At 28.2% G+C, this 16663-nt stretch overlaps 2 protein-coding genes across 2 annotated transcripts in view; one reads left to right on the top strand and one right to left on the bottom strand.

Annotated features, from left to right (window-relative positions):
• LOC107440852 (adenosine receptor A3-like) overlaps positions 1-16663 on the bottom strand; it is a 228784-nt gene that overhangs the window by 99583 nt on the left and 112538 nt on the right. The gene's annotated exons all lie outside the window — the stretch shown is intronic.
• Positions 4663-9810, top strand: LOC107440895 (L-cystatin). Its single transcript, XM_016053973.4, has 3 exons — positions 4663-4885; positions 7807-7917; positions 9580-9810. The coding sequence occupies exons 1-3, from the start codon at positions 4694-4696 to the stop codon at positions 9679-9681; spliced, it is 405 nt and encodes a 134-aa protein (XP_015909459.2). The 5' UTR covers positions 4663-4693; the 3' UTR covers positions 9682-9810.

Raw genomic sequence — 16663 nt, forward strand, 5'->3', positions numbered from 1 at the left:
TATATATATCCTCACAAGTGACAAAAATCGGTGTTAATTGTTGAACTATGAAATTCTGCCAACTTATTCTGCCTAATATATCCAAAATAAGCTATATTTTCGTAATATCGAGTTTAATATAAATTAGTATTCACGGCAATTTGGTTCAAATTAGTATGAAATTCGTAAAGCAAATTCACACCATGATTTGGCTCAGTGTGCTACAAAATTTATATCAGTAATTTTTAACAACTGGAATTAAAGTAAAATTTTCGTTGATTTTGAAAAAGATAATTTTATAAACAAATATTTTACACAAGCTATAACTTTTATACAATCTGCCCTTGGTGACCAACTTATTTATCTTTCAAAATTATTTTGTACTACACATAAACTTTAATAGTAACGAGGCCGAGTGCACGGCAAAACTACATTTAAATATTCGAATTATTCAACTCTTTTTCTAATTCTAACACCTTAATTAGTTTTAAAAAATATATTAACAAAATTTTCCCCCGTCGAGCTGTTATCACGGCTTTGCTCACGTGAAACGACATGGAATTTAATTTTAACTATTTTCAAGAGATATCAGCGATATTGTCTAAGTTCCTTGCATATTGAATTTTAAAAATAATTTTAAAATATAGCTGACATTCAGAAAATCACGCAAACCACCGTAAGTATGAGTATAGGCAACTTAAGTACAGAAGGAAGCAGAAATATTAAAATCATTTCCATCTCAGTCGTGAAATAAGATGGCATAAAAGAAGAAAAAAAACTGATCTCAACTCTCCATTAAGAGGACGCCATATCTCCGGAGATACTTTTCATAGCAAATTCTCTTTCACCTCCATAAATAATTTAAAATGGAAAAAGTGAGTTCAGGCTAACATAGAGTAAGCCACGATGCCTTGAATATTGAAACGAAATTTTCAAAATATCAAAATGAAAATAAATTAACAAAAGATAATTAAAAATTAGGCAACGAAGATGTAGGGGAGAGTGGGGTCAATTGTAACATTTTTTACTTAACTATTTTTAACTAACAAAAAATCCAATATATTATTAGTATTAATTGACAGACGAGTTAAGTAGACTATCCTCTACTAGAAAAAAAATAAATACCTGATTTTAAATATTATTATATTAGTTATTAACAATTTTTGACAGTCGTGCAGTTGTTACAATTGTCCCCACTTACGGTGTCAATTGTAAAAGTTCATAAATTCAACTAAAACATAGTTAATTATACATATTATCATAGTTGTGATATATTTTTTTATTGATCAAAATAGTAGTGATATTTTAGGAGTAAAAATAATAATGAGCAGAAACCTAAAGGGCTGAACTTTTAACTTTAAGGGGTTAAAAATTTTAATTTATGCCGTGAAATGTGACAAATAAAATAATGCACATGCAACATAATATAAATGATATAGGAAACTATTGGTGGTTCTTAAAGAGTTAAGTAATGGTTTGTAAACATAAGATTATTTATTTTCAGCTGTTACAATCGTCCCTTTACTTATTGTTACAATTGTCCCCAAGACGCCATTTCAGCTTCATTTGTTCAAAATAATGCTAGTTAATTAGCAAAACTAATATTTTTTTATTGAAATGTTAATTAAAGTGTCCACTTACATATTCGGTTACTAATTTTTATTTGTTTAAACAAAATTACTTTGTTACAATATAATATTCTAATACCAAAAAAAGTACTTGCGTGGCGTGAAAATATCTTTTGTGATGTAACTCTTTCAAAAGTACATAAAAGTGGTTGCCATCAGGGGTGTACATGTAGATTTATTAAATACACCTTGTGCACCACCTAGGAACCAAATCTAGAACCCGACACTCGAAATTTTTGCTCTGTTACAATCGTACCCTGTTACAATTGACCCCACTCTCCCCTACTCTTCCAATGATTTGTTTGCATTTTCATGTTTTGAAAATTTCTTTTTTACAAATGTAACTTCACAGCTTATTCTAGGTCTGTCTGAACTCACATTTTCTATAATTTAAATTTTAAATTTTGGTAAGGAAATGAAAGAGCCTTTTGCAGTTTAAAGTTTCTTCAATGGTGTGGCGTCCTCTTAAGTGTAGTATATGCAAACCTCTCGAACTATACGACTTATGAATTGGTGCAACAGTAAGCAGCACCTTAATACCATTTATTTTTATAATCCACCATTTTAGAAAGGATTAAAAATAAATCAAATTAGTTGCTTCGCAACTAAATTCTTATTTTTAAGAAAATAAAAATATTCTAAATAAATACTGAACGTACATGCAATTATTCAACACTACTTCTGCGTAACTCTTTCATCGGCAGGCTATTGTCCCTCCCCCCTCTATGCTTAGAATTCAAACGCAGCGCTGAAATTGAAACAAACCGCAAATTCCCTTAAAACCTGTTTATTTTATCTTAATAATAATCAATTGTAATCTATAACCATCTAATATATATAATTCTCTTACGTGGCTCCCAAATTTTGGTTGTATTTCTTTTCCGCCGGTGGCAACGTTTGCTTTGTTTTGTTTACGTTACTGTTTCTCTTACACGGCGAATCGACCAATGATTGCCGCTAAAAATGTCATATGCCAAATCTAGTTGAAGTGACTCAACATATAGCGCTTTTAAAAACGGAAACTGAAATAACCAGAGAGCATCAGCTGCGGCAATCTCATACTATTAAGCTAGGCAGAAGTGAGTAGTCTTTGTCGATAGATCTCTATTTCAGTATTTTGTCGAAAGAGCTTATATATTACGAATTTATTTGACGATTCTTGATTTATATCACGAATTATACTATAGCACATTTCTAATAGGTTTAACGAATTACAAGTCATTTATTTGAATTCAAATTTATTTTAATGACTTAGTATTTACTAAAAAGATGTAATTTTTTTTTAAAAAAACGTTTTTATATGGATTTGAATGATTGTTTTGAATTGTTAGAATTTTGTGCACTTGCAATGTACCTAAGTTAGTAGCGAGCGAAGCGAGCTTAGTTTGCGAAGCTAACCATATAAGATTGTGTAGCAATTTTCGGGGGTTGGCGAGTGTTTGCGTGCAGGGGGCGTAGCCCACTAGTATTCAATAATACAACAATCTAACACAGCGAATGTTCCTGGAAGGCGAGTTTTCTTCTCCTTTGCGATGAAAGAGTTAAGAAAAAATAACAAAGTTAATCCTGAATGAATGTTCTTATAGTGTTGCCAGTAGATGAAAAAAAATACCCTTGTTTATGGTGTCACATAAGGGAAATATGTGTATAGATTCCAATATGTTCATAAAAATCTGGTCATCAAACTTCTCCACCAACGTTGTCAAAATTCGTTGCTTGAGAAATAAAACAATTGTAAGGTCCTCCTCATGGTGTTATTTTTTTTCTTTTCTAGTGCCATAATTTTAAGACTATTAACAATTAAAAGAACAAATAAAGACTAATTAAAAGAACAAAAATTGTTCAGCTGTGCAAAGTACGTTATTTAGATTGCATTTTTAAGCAAATCACAATTCTTGGCAATAAAAGATATTTTTGCATAAAGCAAATAATAATTTTATAAATTAGCTGGAAAATAGCTACCACTTTATTATTTATAAAATTTGTAAGAATTATTTAAATTTTATTTAAATAATAAGAGCTATATTATCAATATTAACAATATTGCACTTTCAATAATTTATTCTTAATGTTATACTATAAAAAATAAATTAGCATATCAATATTATTTTCTAAACATTAGATAATTACTATTTTATTTACAATATTGAATTGCTTATTAAATTAAATTCATAGTGTGGAAATAATTATGTTTTTTTTATCAGATAAGCGGGAAATTCTTAAACTGATAAATAAAGTTAACCAAACTGCCATATTATGGTGAAATGTTTTGTGTTTCTGACTCTATGGGAACAGCAAAAATCTCTGTAATTTTTACCGAAGCGTTAGGCAAACATTCTGGTAAAATTAAAAATAAACATGATTATAGAATAAGTGATAGAATTCGTAAATGTCGTAAAATTTGGTAATTTTATCATTATACTTTAGCGTACGGCATAAAAACCATTTATTAGTGTAAATTTATTTTCCAGTTTTGTATATTTTACTAAATGTGTGGTAAATGGAACTATATTTTTTAAAGCGCGAATTTCTCGTAAGCTGTTATCATATGAATGGAAAGATTATCAAATGTATGGTGTAAAAACCGTATAATTTGGTTTTCTAGATCAGAGTAATTTTTTTTTGGATAAATGTTATCATTCAGAACGGTAATTTCGCTAGAAATTTTTTTCCGTATCAAAATAATCAAAGCCATTTTGTGAAATCTTTTTAATATATTTATACTTTTTTAAAAAGCGAAAATTATTAATTTTTGTAACTGTTATAATAATATTGTTGCATAGCATTATTATCTAGTTTCTATTCTCGACAATAATTACAGTTATGACACAAATAAAGAACTTTTATTGCACAGGTGAGACCTAAATGTAAATCTAGCATCAGTTTAAATCTCCATAAAAAGCGTTATCGCCAACCTTTAAAACTTTACTCACTTAAAGGTGATAACAAAACTGGAAATCTGGTGTGAAACAACGCATGTTTCCATTCCTCTGGAAAATTCCTCTGACTACTATATAAGCTCAGAAGCATTTGCATTTGCTCCACTTACAATTACAGTCGTCAACTGACAGTAAGTTATTCCAAAAATGTTTAAGGAAATTTTGCTCTTGTCTCTGGTAGCTTTTGCTGCTTGTGGTCTTCTCGGAGGATGGGAAACTGCCGACGTTGATGACTCTGACGTTAAAGTAGCTGCTGGTCATGCTGCTGAAGCCCTGTCCAAGCAATTTGCATCCAAATACCACCACAGACTCGTCAAGGTTCTCAAGGCAAAGAAACAGGTAAAAATACAATTATTATTTTGGAATTCTATTTTCCCAAAATTATATCATAATCCTTCTCAGAGCATTCTCTTCTAGCAAAATTACAATTATGAAATAATTATAATTATGAATTATAATTATGAAATTAATTTATGAAAAGAAATCCATTTTATTTATTACCTAAAATTTATTCGATTATGACTATTTGGTAGGAATGTGGGTGACATTATCAAAATTTTATTGAGAATTAAGAGTTGGTTTAAACTTCTGCGTTTTTTAATAACTAAATTTATAAATTCTGGGTACAAAACTACAAATAAACTCGATGAGAAATAGCCAAACGAACAAACGCCCAAGAAAAAATAGCTCATCAGTGTTAAACTCTCTTCTTTATTCCACGCTAATCTTTACAAAGCTCTTCATCTTTATTTATTTATTGTATTTTCTGAATTTATAAACACAGATTGGTCGCACAAATCAAAAGAGGAAAAATAGCTAACCTTCGACATTAAAAAAATATATAAAGTTTATGGAAAGTATAGTTTTCACTAATATAGGGGTTAAAAGGAAGATTTATTTTCAAGTTTCTTAAGTTATTCGAATTATTGAATTACATTGATGCCTAGCCACAGAATGATGACGAGTGGAAATTTTATTTATTATCTTCGTTTTATTTATAGAAATACGAAGAATTTTTGACTGCGTTTATTTATTTTGCTTAAGTATTTATTAAATACTTAATTAAAATTTGAAACATGTTAAAGCAGAATTAATATTTTCAAGTTTTTCTCACAAATTCTTCAACAGACTCGTTAACGACCAGCTGTTCACGTAGAATTTAATTGAGAGTTAATATCAAATTGGAGGCATTTCAATAATCAGTTAATTTTTTTAATTCGAACATTAATTTTCTATTACAATTATAATTGATTTTCTTTAATCAACAAAAAACAAAATTAACTACTTTTTTTTACAGATCGTTATACAAAAAATCAGAGTGTTTTACGAGTGCAACTTTTGGGGTTAGTTAGGTTTGGAGATTAGTTAGCTAATTTCATTAATTACTTTGGGGATTAGTTAGTTACAGGATTAGTTACGACGAACAATTTTGACAATTAATTTTTGCCTTGTTAAAATTGTTTCCTTCATGTTTGAGAAAAATGATTTCCTTTTAAGCTGCTATGGTTTGATATATTTCATAAATATTCAGATAATTTAGAAAATAATCGAAATAAATACGTTGTTTCTAATTGTATGACTAATTATATGGCTATGTTGAGAATTGCATATTTCTAAAAATAAATTTGTTGTACTTCAATACGTGACTATGTTAAGTTAACTGAATGAAGCTTATAGAGGAAAATAAATTTATAAAATAAATTAGTTACAACTAATTGTATTATTATATTAAGCTATATTAAACTAATTATATAGTACTTCTGACACTTTATTAAATATAAAAAGATTAAAATTGCTTCTAAATTAGCTATATGGTTGCGTGAAACGCAGGACTGTCAATAATAGTTTGAAAGGAGCAGTTTTATTTTTTAAATAATTGTATTTTTAAGAAAAATAGAAAGAAAAATCTATCAGACTTGATCCGATTTAAAAGTGTTTGAAAATCTTTTTTAAAAGTTTATTATGTTCAAATATTTTTCAGATAATGTAAAGTTTTATTTATTAAAAATATTATAAAATCTTTCACCTAAAAATGTACTTATAACATTAGAGTATTTAAGAATATTATTTTTATTAGTTTTTACATCAGGTGTCATTATTATTACTATTATTTTTTTATACTAATTTTAAGGATGAAGGAGCTAAAGTGGTAATTACTTTAATACAAGTCATAATAATTATTGTTTAAATAGACTTTCAAAAAATTATTACTGTCATATCTAGTGTAAATGCAGTATATTTTCCCATTGTTTTTATAATTTTATATTATTATAGTTTCAAATTTTAAAGCAAATATAGGTTGGCAAATGAGAATTGTTTAACAATTTTTCTAATTTTTCTAGAAATTTCTATCTTACATTTATTCGTTACGTGTAATTTTTGCTTCTTCTCTTTGCTTTCATCGATTTTTTTTCCTTCTACTACCCATTTTTGTGGGAATAAATTAAAATGTCTATTTCATGATTTAAAGATGAATTTTCTTATTTTAAATGTTCCTAGATTGGTCACAGTGTTTTTCAAATTTAACAGCCAATATCTTTTTCTCAATATTTGAATAAAAAATTCTTTTTCATGCTTTATTTTTATAAGTTAAGCTCTTTCTACAAAGAATTATTTTTTACTAAATTAATAATTATTCGTTGTACATTTTTGTACAACTATTATAATTAAGTAAATTGAAAAGTCTATAGAGGAAAAGTTTTATAAATTTTGAAGTTGATTTCAAACCATTTACTATACAAAATATAGCGAAAATTTTGAGATTACATTATGAGAATAATCATTGCATACTATCCTACACTGAAATAGGCTGGCATATTTTTGTTTTGTTAGATGGAAAAAAAAACTTTAACACAACTTCGATATATTACTTATTTCAGAATGCTGACATTTATAAAAAAAAATCTCACTTAAAAACTGCAAAGAACAAAAGACCATTAAAGCGCAGAAAAATATTTATCAATGCTTGAAGTTAAAGATTAGGCTAGTTTCATTACCAACTTTAATAGTTTCTCCAAAAATCATTTATTCGTTTGTTAGAAAGAGAATTTTGTTTAATTTCCAGCTAACTGCACATGACTGTTTTTAAGTAAACTGCATATTGCTTTGAGATTTATTTCACTAGAATGTTTTCAATGAGGTTTTAATTTTGTTGTTCATTTTTTAAAAAAATGGTAGGAAAATGCTTCAGAAAAACAATAGAATGAAATTAGAAAAAAATTATTTTTTGTTTTCCTTGTTAATTAAATCTTCTTTTAAAGGTTGTTGCTGGAATGAACTTCAGACTCGATGTTGTAGTTGGATTGACAACCTGCCAGAAGAGCGAAATGTCTCATGAAGATGCCGGAGATTGTGAACTTCAAGACACCGTCGTAAGTGTGATAGTCTCTTGAAATATTTTGAATTAGTTATTGCTTTTCATTTAGAAAAAATCTGAAGTCAATTTCATTATGTAGGCACTCCAACTTTATGAAAAGTAAAAAAGAAAATATGACTAACTACTTGCTAAGGTTTCAAGATAAAGTTAAAAACAATCACTAATGCATATAAATTGTCATTTCAGATAAAGTTAATTTTATCATGCATATATTACCATGTTGAAGATAATAATGAAATTATTTCCATCATTAAAAATGATACTAGTAAATTAACAAAAACTAGTTGAAATATTGTGTCTAGCTGTATTAATTAAACTAAATTTGTATAAAATTATGATAAGTTTTTGAAATTTTTTTATACAGTTGGTTTAAAATCATCATAATATTCTTTAACAGTTTTTATTTTCAATTACTTCCACAACTTTCTCTAAAAAAACTGATAAAACTTTGTAGTAATGTCTTTGTAGTTATAACTTAAAAATTGTACAATAAGACAAATTGTAAGGAATAAATGTTTCGAAAAATACAAAAATTAAAACTACGAAAACAATTTATGCTAAAAAAAACACACATTTCAATTGATGAATATTCTCTATAAATTTACGCTATCTAATTTAAACTATAATATTACGATTTCAAAGTACTTATTTATGTAAAAAAACTTACAAAACTATTTTCTGCAAAGTCTTTTGAAATATTTGGCGGCATGAAACTTAAGTTTTTGTTCCCAAAATTTTATATTTAATATCTAAAAAAATATTAGGTTATGGCGAATTAGATTAGAATACATTGTTTTTTGTGTGCGTCAATAATTTGAAGAAAGTAGGATAATATCAGAGAATGCGTTTAATGATCATCTTAATTTATCCTAAAAAATATGGCATAAATAGGATTTTTGGTCAGACACTGATAAAAAAAATATGGACAAAACTTCCAGAATATGGTATCATTTATCATATTCTGATAATTTGACCATACTACCAGAATTACCATATTTTAATGTGGTACTTTTTAATTCTGGCTCTATGGAAACACCAGAAAGCTATGGAATTTTTACCAATGCGTTTTGGTAACTATTTTGGTAAAATTAACAATAATGTATGGTATTATAATATTCGATAAAAATTGGTAATTTTATCACGATAAGTTAGAGCAAAGCATGCAAATAATTTATTTTGGGTAAATTCACTTTTTAATTTTGTATTTTTTACAAAATATCTGATAACAATAGCTACAATTTTGAAAGCTAGAATTTTCAGCAAACCGTTACAATATGAACGGAAAAATTACCAGATCAATAGTTAAATGCTGTAAATTTTAATTTTTTTAACCAAAATTATGGTTATTTTTAATCACAAATTTTTAATACCATTACAGTGTGCTAATTTTACTGAAGTTTTCTTTCTTCATGTACTAATAAAAATTTGGCGACTTTGATGTCATAGTCATTAGTATTAGAAAACCAAAAGCTGACAAAAAACTCCTTTGCGCTTAAAAATATTATTTAAAAACGATACTGATCTTTAAAAGAACATTTAAAAATCTCTATTTTATGTGTTTAGTTTCTTAAAAAAGGAATTATCAGAATGACATATTTCAGAATTTGAAAATTGTATTACTTCCCCACTTATGTTGAAATATTAATTATTCTTTCAGAGCACCTACAAGAAATGCACTGTTGTTGTAAACCGAGACTTGAAGGACAACCACAAAATGGTCACCTCCGGATGCATCCTTATTTCACGTGATGAAGTTTAAATGCACAATCTGAGATATATATTTTATTTTCATAGCTAAATCAATATCTGCCTATTTATAAACACAACAAGAACATTTATTTTAAACTTGTCGCTTATGTTTTCAAAATAAAATATTTCTCATAACGTAGTATTGTTCGTTCAACTGTTAATTTAACCATCGTGTGAAATAAAAAGAATATTATCGACTCCCTAGCATACGGTGGTAATTTGCAAATGTAAATGCATCTACGACATCTTTCGTTTGTGCATAGCTCAAAATGCGTGTTTAAGAAAATAGACAAAGATTGATATGCTGTTTTAAAAAATGGATGTAGCTCAAATTGCGTTCTTAAAAAAGGGACATAACTTGAAATGCTTTTTTAAAAATAGATATAGCTCAAATTGCGCTCTTAAAAATTATTATAACTTGAAATGCATATTTTAAGAAATGGACAAAACTTAAAATGTGTATTTAAGAAAATGGACACAACTCGAAAAGCGTAGGTAAGAAAATGAACATTTGCTCCGTTAAGCTATTTGTGCTATTGTCTATTCTCCTAAAGAGGCATTTAAAAGTCTATTTCCTTAAATATGCATTTTGAGCTATGTCCGAACTAAAATGCTTACTGGTGACTAGAGTTAATTTATTTTTAATGTTAAAAATAAAAGTTTAAATTAACAGAAATTCTTAAAAATTTAGAAACAGAAACAATTAATGAAAATTGTAGCAAAAGTAAGTATTGCTCACATATATTTAACTATTTTCAAAGTAGTAAAATTTTGAATCTAAAGTTTAGTCAAAAACAGTTAGATGCAAGTTAAGAAAAAACTATTATCCTAATGAGAGAGCCTGTTTGCATTTTATTGCTTGCCAAATAGATGCCAAACTCCCAGCGCGAACGCTTATCAACATCGCCAACACTATCGCTGCGCAGTTTTCTTTTCTTAAATTATGTGAAATGAGGAAAATAAAACTTATTGAATAAAAACTGTTGTTTTGTTTCCCCTGAAATTAGAGAGTTGCAACACGTTTAAATATTACTTTATGTTCGAAATTAAGGAAACGGGTGAAAGAAAAATAAATATTGCTTCTTGCAGACGATTTTCTTCTACAGAGAAACAAAAGTAAAACGCTTTATCTCGCATTTGATTTGTTAATCGTATGCAGCATAAGACGCGCTATTTTCAGTTTTCCAATCAAACTGCAACGTCATATAGTTGTTTATTTTTCAAAAACAAATGTTCTCCTTTTCATCGAAATATGTCGCTAAGTCTAGATATCTAGTAAGACTACGAAACTATAACTTTTTTTAATAGTTCTATGATATGTAGGGTAGCACGATATGTAGGGTATGTAGGGCAGCATCGTAAAGGGTAGCACAATGTGTTTGACTTTTAAAAGCTTTTATATTGCACTTGAAACCATGTTTGCATAATTTGATAACAAATTAAACGGAACTATTTCCAGTCGCGGATGATTAAATTCTATACCGAAATGATATTTTCTTAACTTGCAACGGAGTACAGTCATCACACATGTGGCAATAATGGAGCGATCTTCTTTACCATTAGAATTTGCAAAACGTAAAGGCATTGATTAAAAACTGTGTTATTTAAGAAGTAAAAATTATAACAATTTTGTGGCTTATATTATTTTTAGAAACACCAAAGAAGAACGGTTATTTTTTTTCCATATTGAATTTCGTCGAAATTACGAATAAATATGATAATAAATGTGGTAAAATTGTCAATTTAACAAAAAGAGTCGGAAATTTTAACAGTAGTAGTATAATTTGAGGTAACGCGAAAAAATAACGTAATTTGATAGCCTCCATTTTATTTAGTAAATGCTTGTTAACTTGGTGGTAGGTGGATTTGTCGTTTTGATTTCTATATGCTAACATCTACCAACTGTTAAAAACTGTTTACTTGATTATATAAATGCCAGAATAAGTCACTTTAATGTAACGCATCAGGCTTTTCCTAGTACCATCCCTATATTAGTCCATGCCTAGTACTTAAAATAGAAACGTGGCTGTAATGGATTCAAATCCCACTGCAACATAGAAGTATCTATTTATTTATATGTTTTATTTGTTGCTACACATACTATACATATACAGGCTTGTGTGCTCATAACAAAGTTTGTCTTTTAAGCCCTTGTCAAGTCATAAAACAGACAGAATACTATTTGCTGGAACTTTTTCCTCCGTGTACCTTTTTATTTTAAAAAAACTGACAAAGTTTAATAATTTTTAAATAATACATTTATTGAGTATATTTCATAAGATTTTGGACAGTCAAAAATATTTTCGAAGATACCTTAATCAAAGCGACGATATTTTTTTTTCCATCGCCATATCCGTGAAGAAATCGCTATCACTAAAGTTTTATTAGAATGAAATAATAAAACATGCCATAAAACAGCTAATATCTCAAACATTTTCCTGGAAGATGTTATCCTTCTTAAATTTATTCAAACAGTCATTCACAGCAAATATATCAGTCAAGTTAATAGTTTGAAAATTTTATTATTCAGTTTATTTAATTATCTCACATCCGGAATTCAGTGTTTACAAAAGATAAGGAATATCGCTTTTCAAATTTTAGTTTTCAGCCTCTTTTTGAATAACAAGCGTTCCTCTCTGGTGAATTAAATGATGACTTCACCGGAAGTTAAAGTTAACTCCTGATTAATAATGACTGCTAACAATATCTTACAATTAATCTTCCCTCTCATTAACTATCGACCTAATTTAAAATGTACTCTTTATTATGCATTAAACATTCATCTGTTTAGTTAAATAATGAAATAAATATTTTAAAAATACGATTTCTAAGTATAATAAAAAAAGAAAATAATTTGGTATTTCTCAAAGGGGAAAAGGTAAGGCACATCACTTTTGAAAGACGTGGGGAAACATTAGATGCTAATAAGAAATTATTTCGAAAGTAACGTTTCCTACGATTTTAATTTTAAGTCTGAAATATATAAAATTGCCTTTACCTTTTCAGTATTAAGAGTGATAAATGCATAATTTATTAAATTTTCTTTTCTTCTTTTTCGCTTTGTGTTAGCTTTTGATTGCAAGTGATTAAAATCTGGACATTAAATACTAATAGAAAATTATTTCGAAAGTAACATACCCCGCGCTCTCGTTTTAGGCCAGAAAAATATAAAGTTTCTCCACCTTTTTAGTATTTAGGTTGAAAAGTGTATATTTTATAAAATTTTATTCATTTATTTTCTTTTTTAAGTTTTGTGTTTATTTATAAAAGTGAGTGAAATTTTAATTAAAGATAAAATAGCAAAAAAGCGTGATTACACTATTTAAGAAATCCCTTACGGCGGTACTTTCTTAAGGCACAAAGATAGAGTTTAGTTTTGAACACTCATAATAGCTTAAAAGCGATCAAAATTCGGATTGACGATATAAGAAACAACGCGATACAATAGGGACTTTTTATTTTTGACGAAGCGAGTTAACTGTTTACCGAGCTTATAGACAAAGCATAAATATTTACTCTAATTTTGTATCAAATTTGAAAAAAATCAGCAACGCGAGCAACGCATAGATATATCACAAACATATGGGCAGATCTCTAGAACCTTTAACTTTTGATAATAAAAAGAAATAATAAAAAATAATCGGTACACAATTTTTACACCTCCAGAATTGTTTGAAAATTTGTAAAATATCACAAAATAATCGTGAACATTGAAAATTTTGATGCCCTTATAAGTATAAACAAAAAATTAAAATTTCTGAAGAGGCTTCGCCCCCTGCTCGCTGTCGCTCACCAACCCCCGAAACTGCTTTCACAGTTCATTTCAGATTGCTTCGCAATCCAATGCTCGCTTTGCTCGTTCATTGGATACGTTCTTAACGTCTAGTTTTTGTATACTTTTTTGAATACTGAAGTTCCGAAAACTTTTCACTGTAGAAAATTCTAAACCTGTACATTTCAATATTAATTTGAAATTGCAAACAGTTCACATATTTTTCTTAATCACACTATTCTAAATTTCAGTTGTTGAGAAAAGTAACTGTTGTAAGTTTTGTTTTAAAGTCTTTCCCACCAGAGGGCTAAAGCCATGTGTTGTAAAACAATATGAAATAGTAGTCTGCCACTGAACGCCGGATGTAAAGCATCGGCTTTGATGAAGATAATTTTGTATTTTTAATTCTCTGAAGGGCGCCACCTTAATAATATGGAATTTGTAAAATAAATGTATAGATTTTTGATTGTTGATAAAGCCCATCATTTTGTGTTTTCATCAGTGTTCAGAAGCAGAACAACTATAAGTTTTTTATTTTATCACAAAATAAAATGTATAAAAAACAAAGAAAATGAGTATAATCATAGAAAAAGTTAAAATTATAATATAGTATTTGTCAGTTAAAATAAAACTTTTTGTTTAAGTCATTGCTAACAATTCAAATTTCTCCGAGGCAATTCTAAAGTATAAATTAAGGTAGTATTGTTAAGTTGAAGCACAATATTTTTAGTTTTGATGTCAACAATACAATTCAATTTTTCACAAAAATGATTGTTTCCATTGTTAAGTTCAATGTCAACAATTCAAATTTTTCTGGTTAGTACTGTAAAATTAAAACAATATTTTTAATCAGTGAGCCAAGTTCTTCAAGAAGCAGTTGTAGAAGTAGTTTGTTTATTTAAAACTTTTTATAGAATTTCTTTAAGAACACAATTGTTAATTTGGGCATTTGGCGATACAACACCTTTAGAACAGAGCCCCTGAATTAGACAGGCCGACTCATCATCTATTTTTGCTCCAAAGAGCTAACATAAGCACAATACTAACATAACGTTAACTTGCGAACTTTTTTGCTCCAATATTGCTTGATAGGTCAGCTCTGATAGTATAGGAGCCTTACTTTAGAATTGAATGATGTGTTACGTCAAGCGCTCAGGTATCATAATTTTGATCTAGTTGCGCTTCTATGCCATTTTGATTTATGTTGCTAAGTTAACTTTCAAAAAATTCTATGGCTCTCAACAGCAATTTTATTTTTTAAATTGTTTATTTTTATTTCTTTTAGGATTCGTTATTTTTTCAGCGAAATGTTTTTTAACCTAACAGAATTCTTTGCCGACTGTTTTCTATATGAATGAAGAAAATAAAGTAGATATTTAACTGTTGTGAAAAGAATCTTATTTAGTTGTACAAAGTACTTCAGCCAAAATTTGGGAGCCACGTAAGAGAATTATATATAATAGATATATATATATATAAATATATATATATATATATATATATATAAATATATATATATATATATATATATATATATATATATATATATATATATATATATATATATATATATATATATATATATATATATATATATATATATATATATATATATATATATATATATATATATATATATATATATATATATTTCTCTTACACGGCGACAAAAAAAGCCTCATTACAACTCCCCGAATGGCAATGCTAGAAAATCGACCAATGATTGCCTCTAAAAATGTCACATACCAAATCTAGATGAGGTGGCTCAACATATAGCGCTTTTAAAAACAGAAACTGAAATAACCAGAGAGAGCATTCTCACTTAATGTGATCTCTTCCGAAATTCACCCTATCACCTGCGGCAATCTCATACTATTAAGCTGGGCGGAAGTGAGTAGTCTTTGTCTATAGATCTCAATTTTAGTATTTCGTCGAAAGCGCTTATTTTTACGAAATTATATATTACGGATTTATTTGACGGTTTTTGATTTATATCACGAATTTATTTGTTTTATTATTATTAGTTATTCATTGAACAATGAGTCTCAGTCGTGCTGTTACGCTTTAAGATTTTATACTATAGCACATTTCTAGTAGGTTTAACGAATTACATGTCATTTATTTGAATTCAAACTTATTTTAATGACTTAGTATTTACTAAAAAGATGCAATTTTTTTTAAAAAAAAAAGTCGTTATATGGATTTGAGTGATTGTTTTGAATTCTTAGAGTTTTGTGCATTTGCAATGTACCTAAGTCAGTAGCGAGAGAAGCGAGCTTGGTTTGCTAAGCAAACCATATAAGATTGCGTAGCAATTTTCGGGGGTTGGCGAGCATCAGCGAGCAGGGGACGCAGCCCACTAGCTAAGTTAAATTGTTATAAAATGTATAAGAAGACTTACTTTAATTATTTTCAGCCAAAAAATATCTTCAATTAGTAAAACATGGGAAAAAAATTAATTTCTGGTATGTTAAATTCAATTAATTAATCCTGAGGTTACGGTTTGACAGGGTTACGGTCTGGACAACCTAGGGAATAGATCGAAAATTTTACTCAGATGCAATGCAATGCGATGCGCACAACACATAAAATAAATTAGGCAATGACAAACGTGTGATCAAAATTTTGATTGATTTTAACATTTACTTTTTAGATCTGCGTCTGGTTACGGCCTTGACATCATTACTGATCCCTCACCGAATAACAGTTTGTAATAAATTCGATTAATTTATAATTACAATCAATAAAATTACAGCAAATAAAAATATTATCTATAATAATGATGCAAGTTTGCTCTTCTCTAAATAGGCTTTTGGAATATCACTAAGATAAAACTCGCAGAATTAGATTGTATAGGGGAGAGGGGGGCACATGTGAACAGGGGGCACACGTGAACATGGTATGTTTTACCAATATGATCTGAAATAAAAAATCTTGAAAAATTTTCAATTGATGGCAGTCATAGTCCTATCTCTCTGCAAAACTTTCAGAACAATGAGACATTTTGTTGTTCCATTCTGACAATTTCTTTGTACCAGCTGGTGTTGTATATATTATAATCACTCGCTTCTTCAAGTGAAAGCATAGTATAAATCAACTCATAAACTAAAATTAACTATTGCAGACCATTATGTGAACATTCAGGTTAGTTTATGACAATTATTTATTTTTTTTACTCAATTAAAAATTCTTGATTTTTCAAGTTAGGTTTAAGATGGAT

The sequence above is a fragment of the Parasteatoda tepidariorum genome, chromosome 6, assembly GCF_982258835.1.
Source record: "Parasteatoda tepidariorum strain Cologne lab strain chromosome 6, Ptep-v5.0, whole genome shotgun sequence".
NCBI lineage: Eukaryota > Metazoa > Arthropoda > Arachnida > Araneae > Theridiidae > Parasteatoda > Parasteatoda tepidariorum.

Excerpts from the sequence above, each read along its gene's own strand:
- LOC107440895 (XM_016053973.4), top strand. The coding sequence starts at position 4,694 with ATGTTTAAGGAAATTTTGCTCTTGTCTCTGGTAGCTTTTGCTGCTTGT. Across the intron at positions 4,886-7,806 it reads TTCTCAAGGCAAAGAAACAG|GTTGTTGCTGGAATGAACTT; the intron begins GTAAAAATACAA and ends CTTCTTTTAAAG. Across the intron at positions 7,918-9,579 it reads GTGAACTTCAAGACACCGTC|AGCACCTACAAGAAATGCAC; the intron begins GTAAGTGTGATA and ends TTATTCTTTCAG.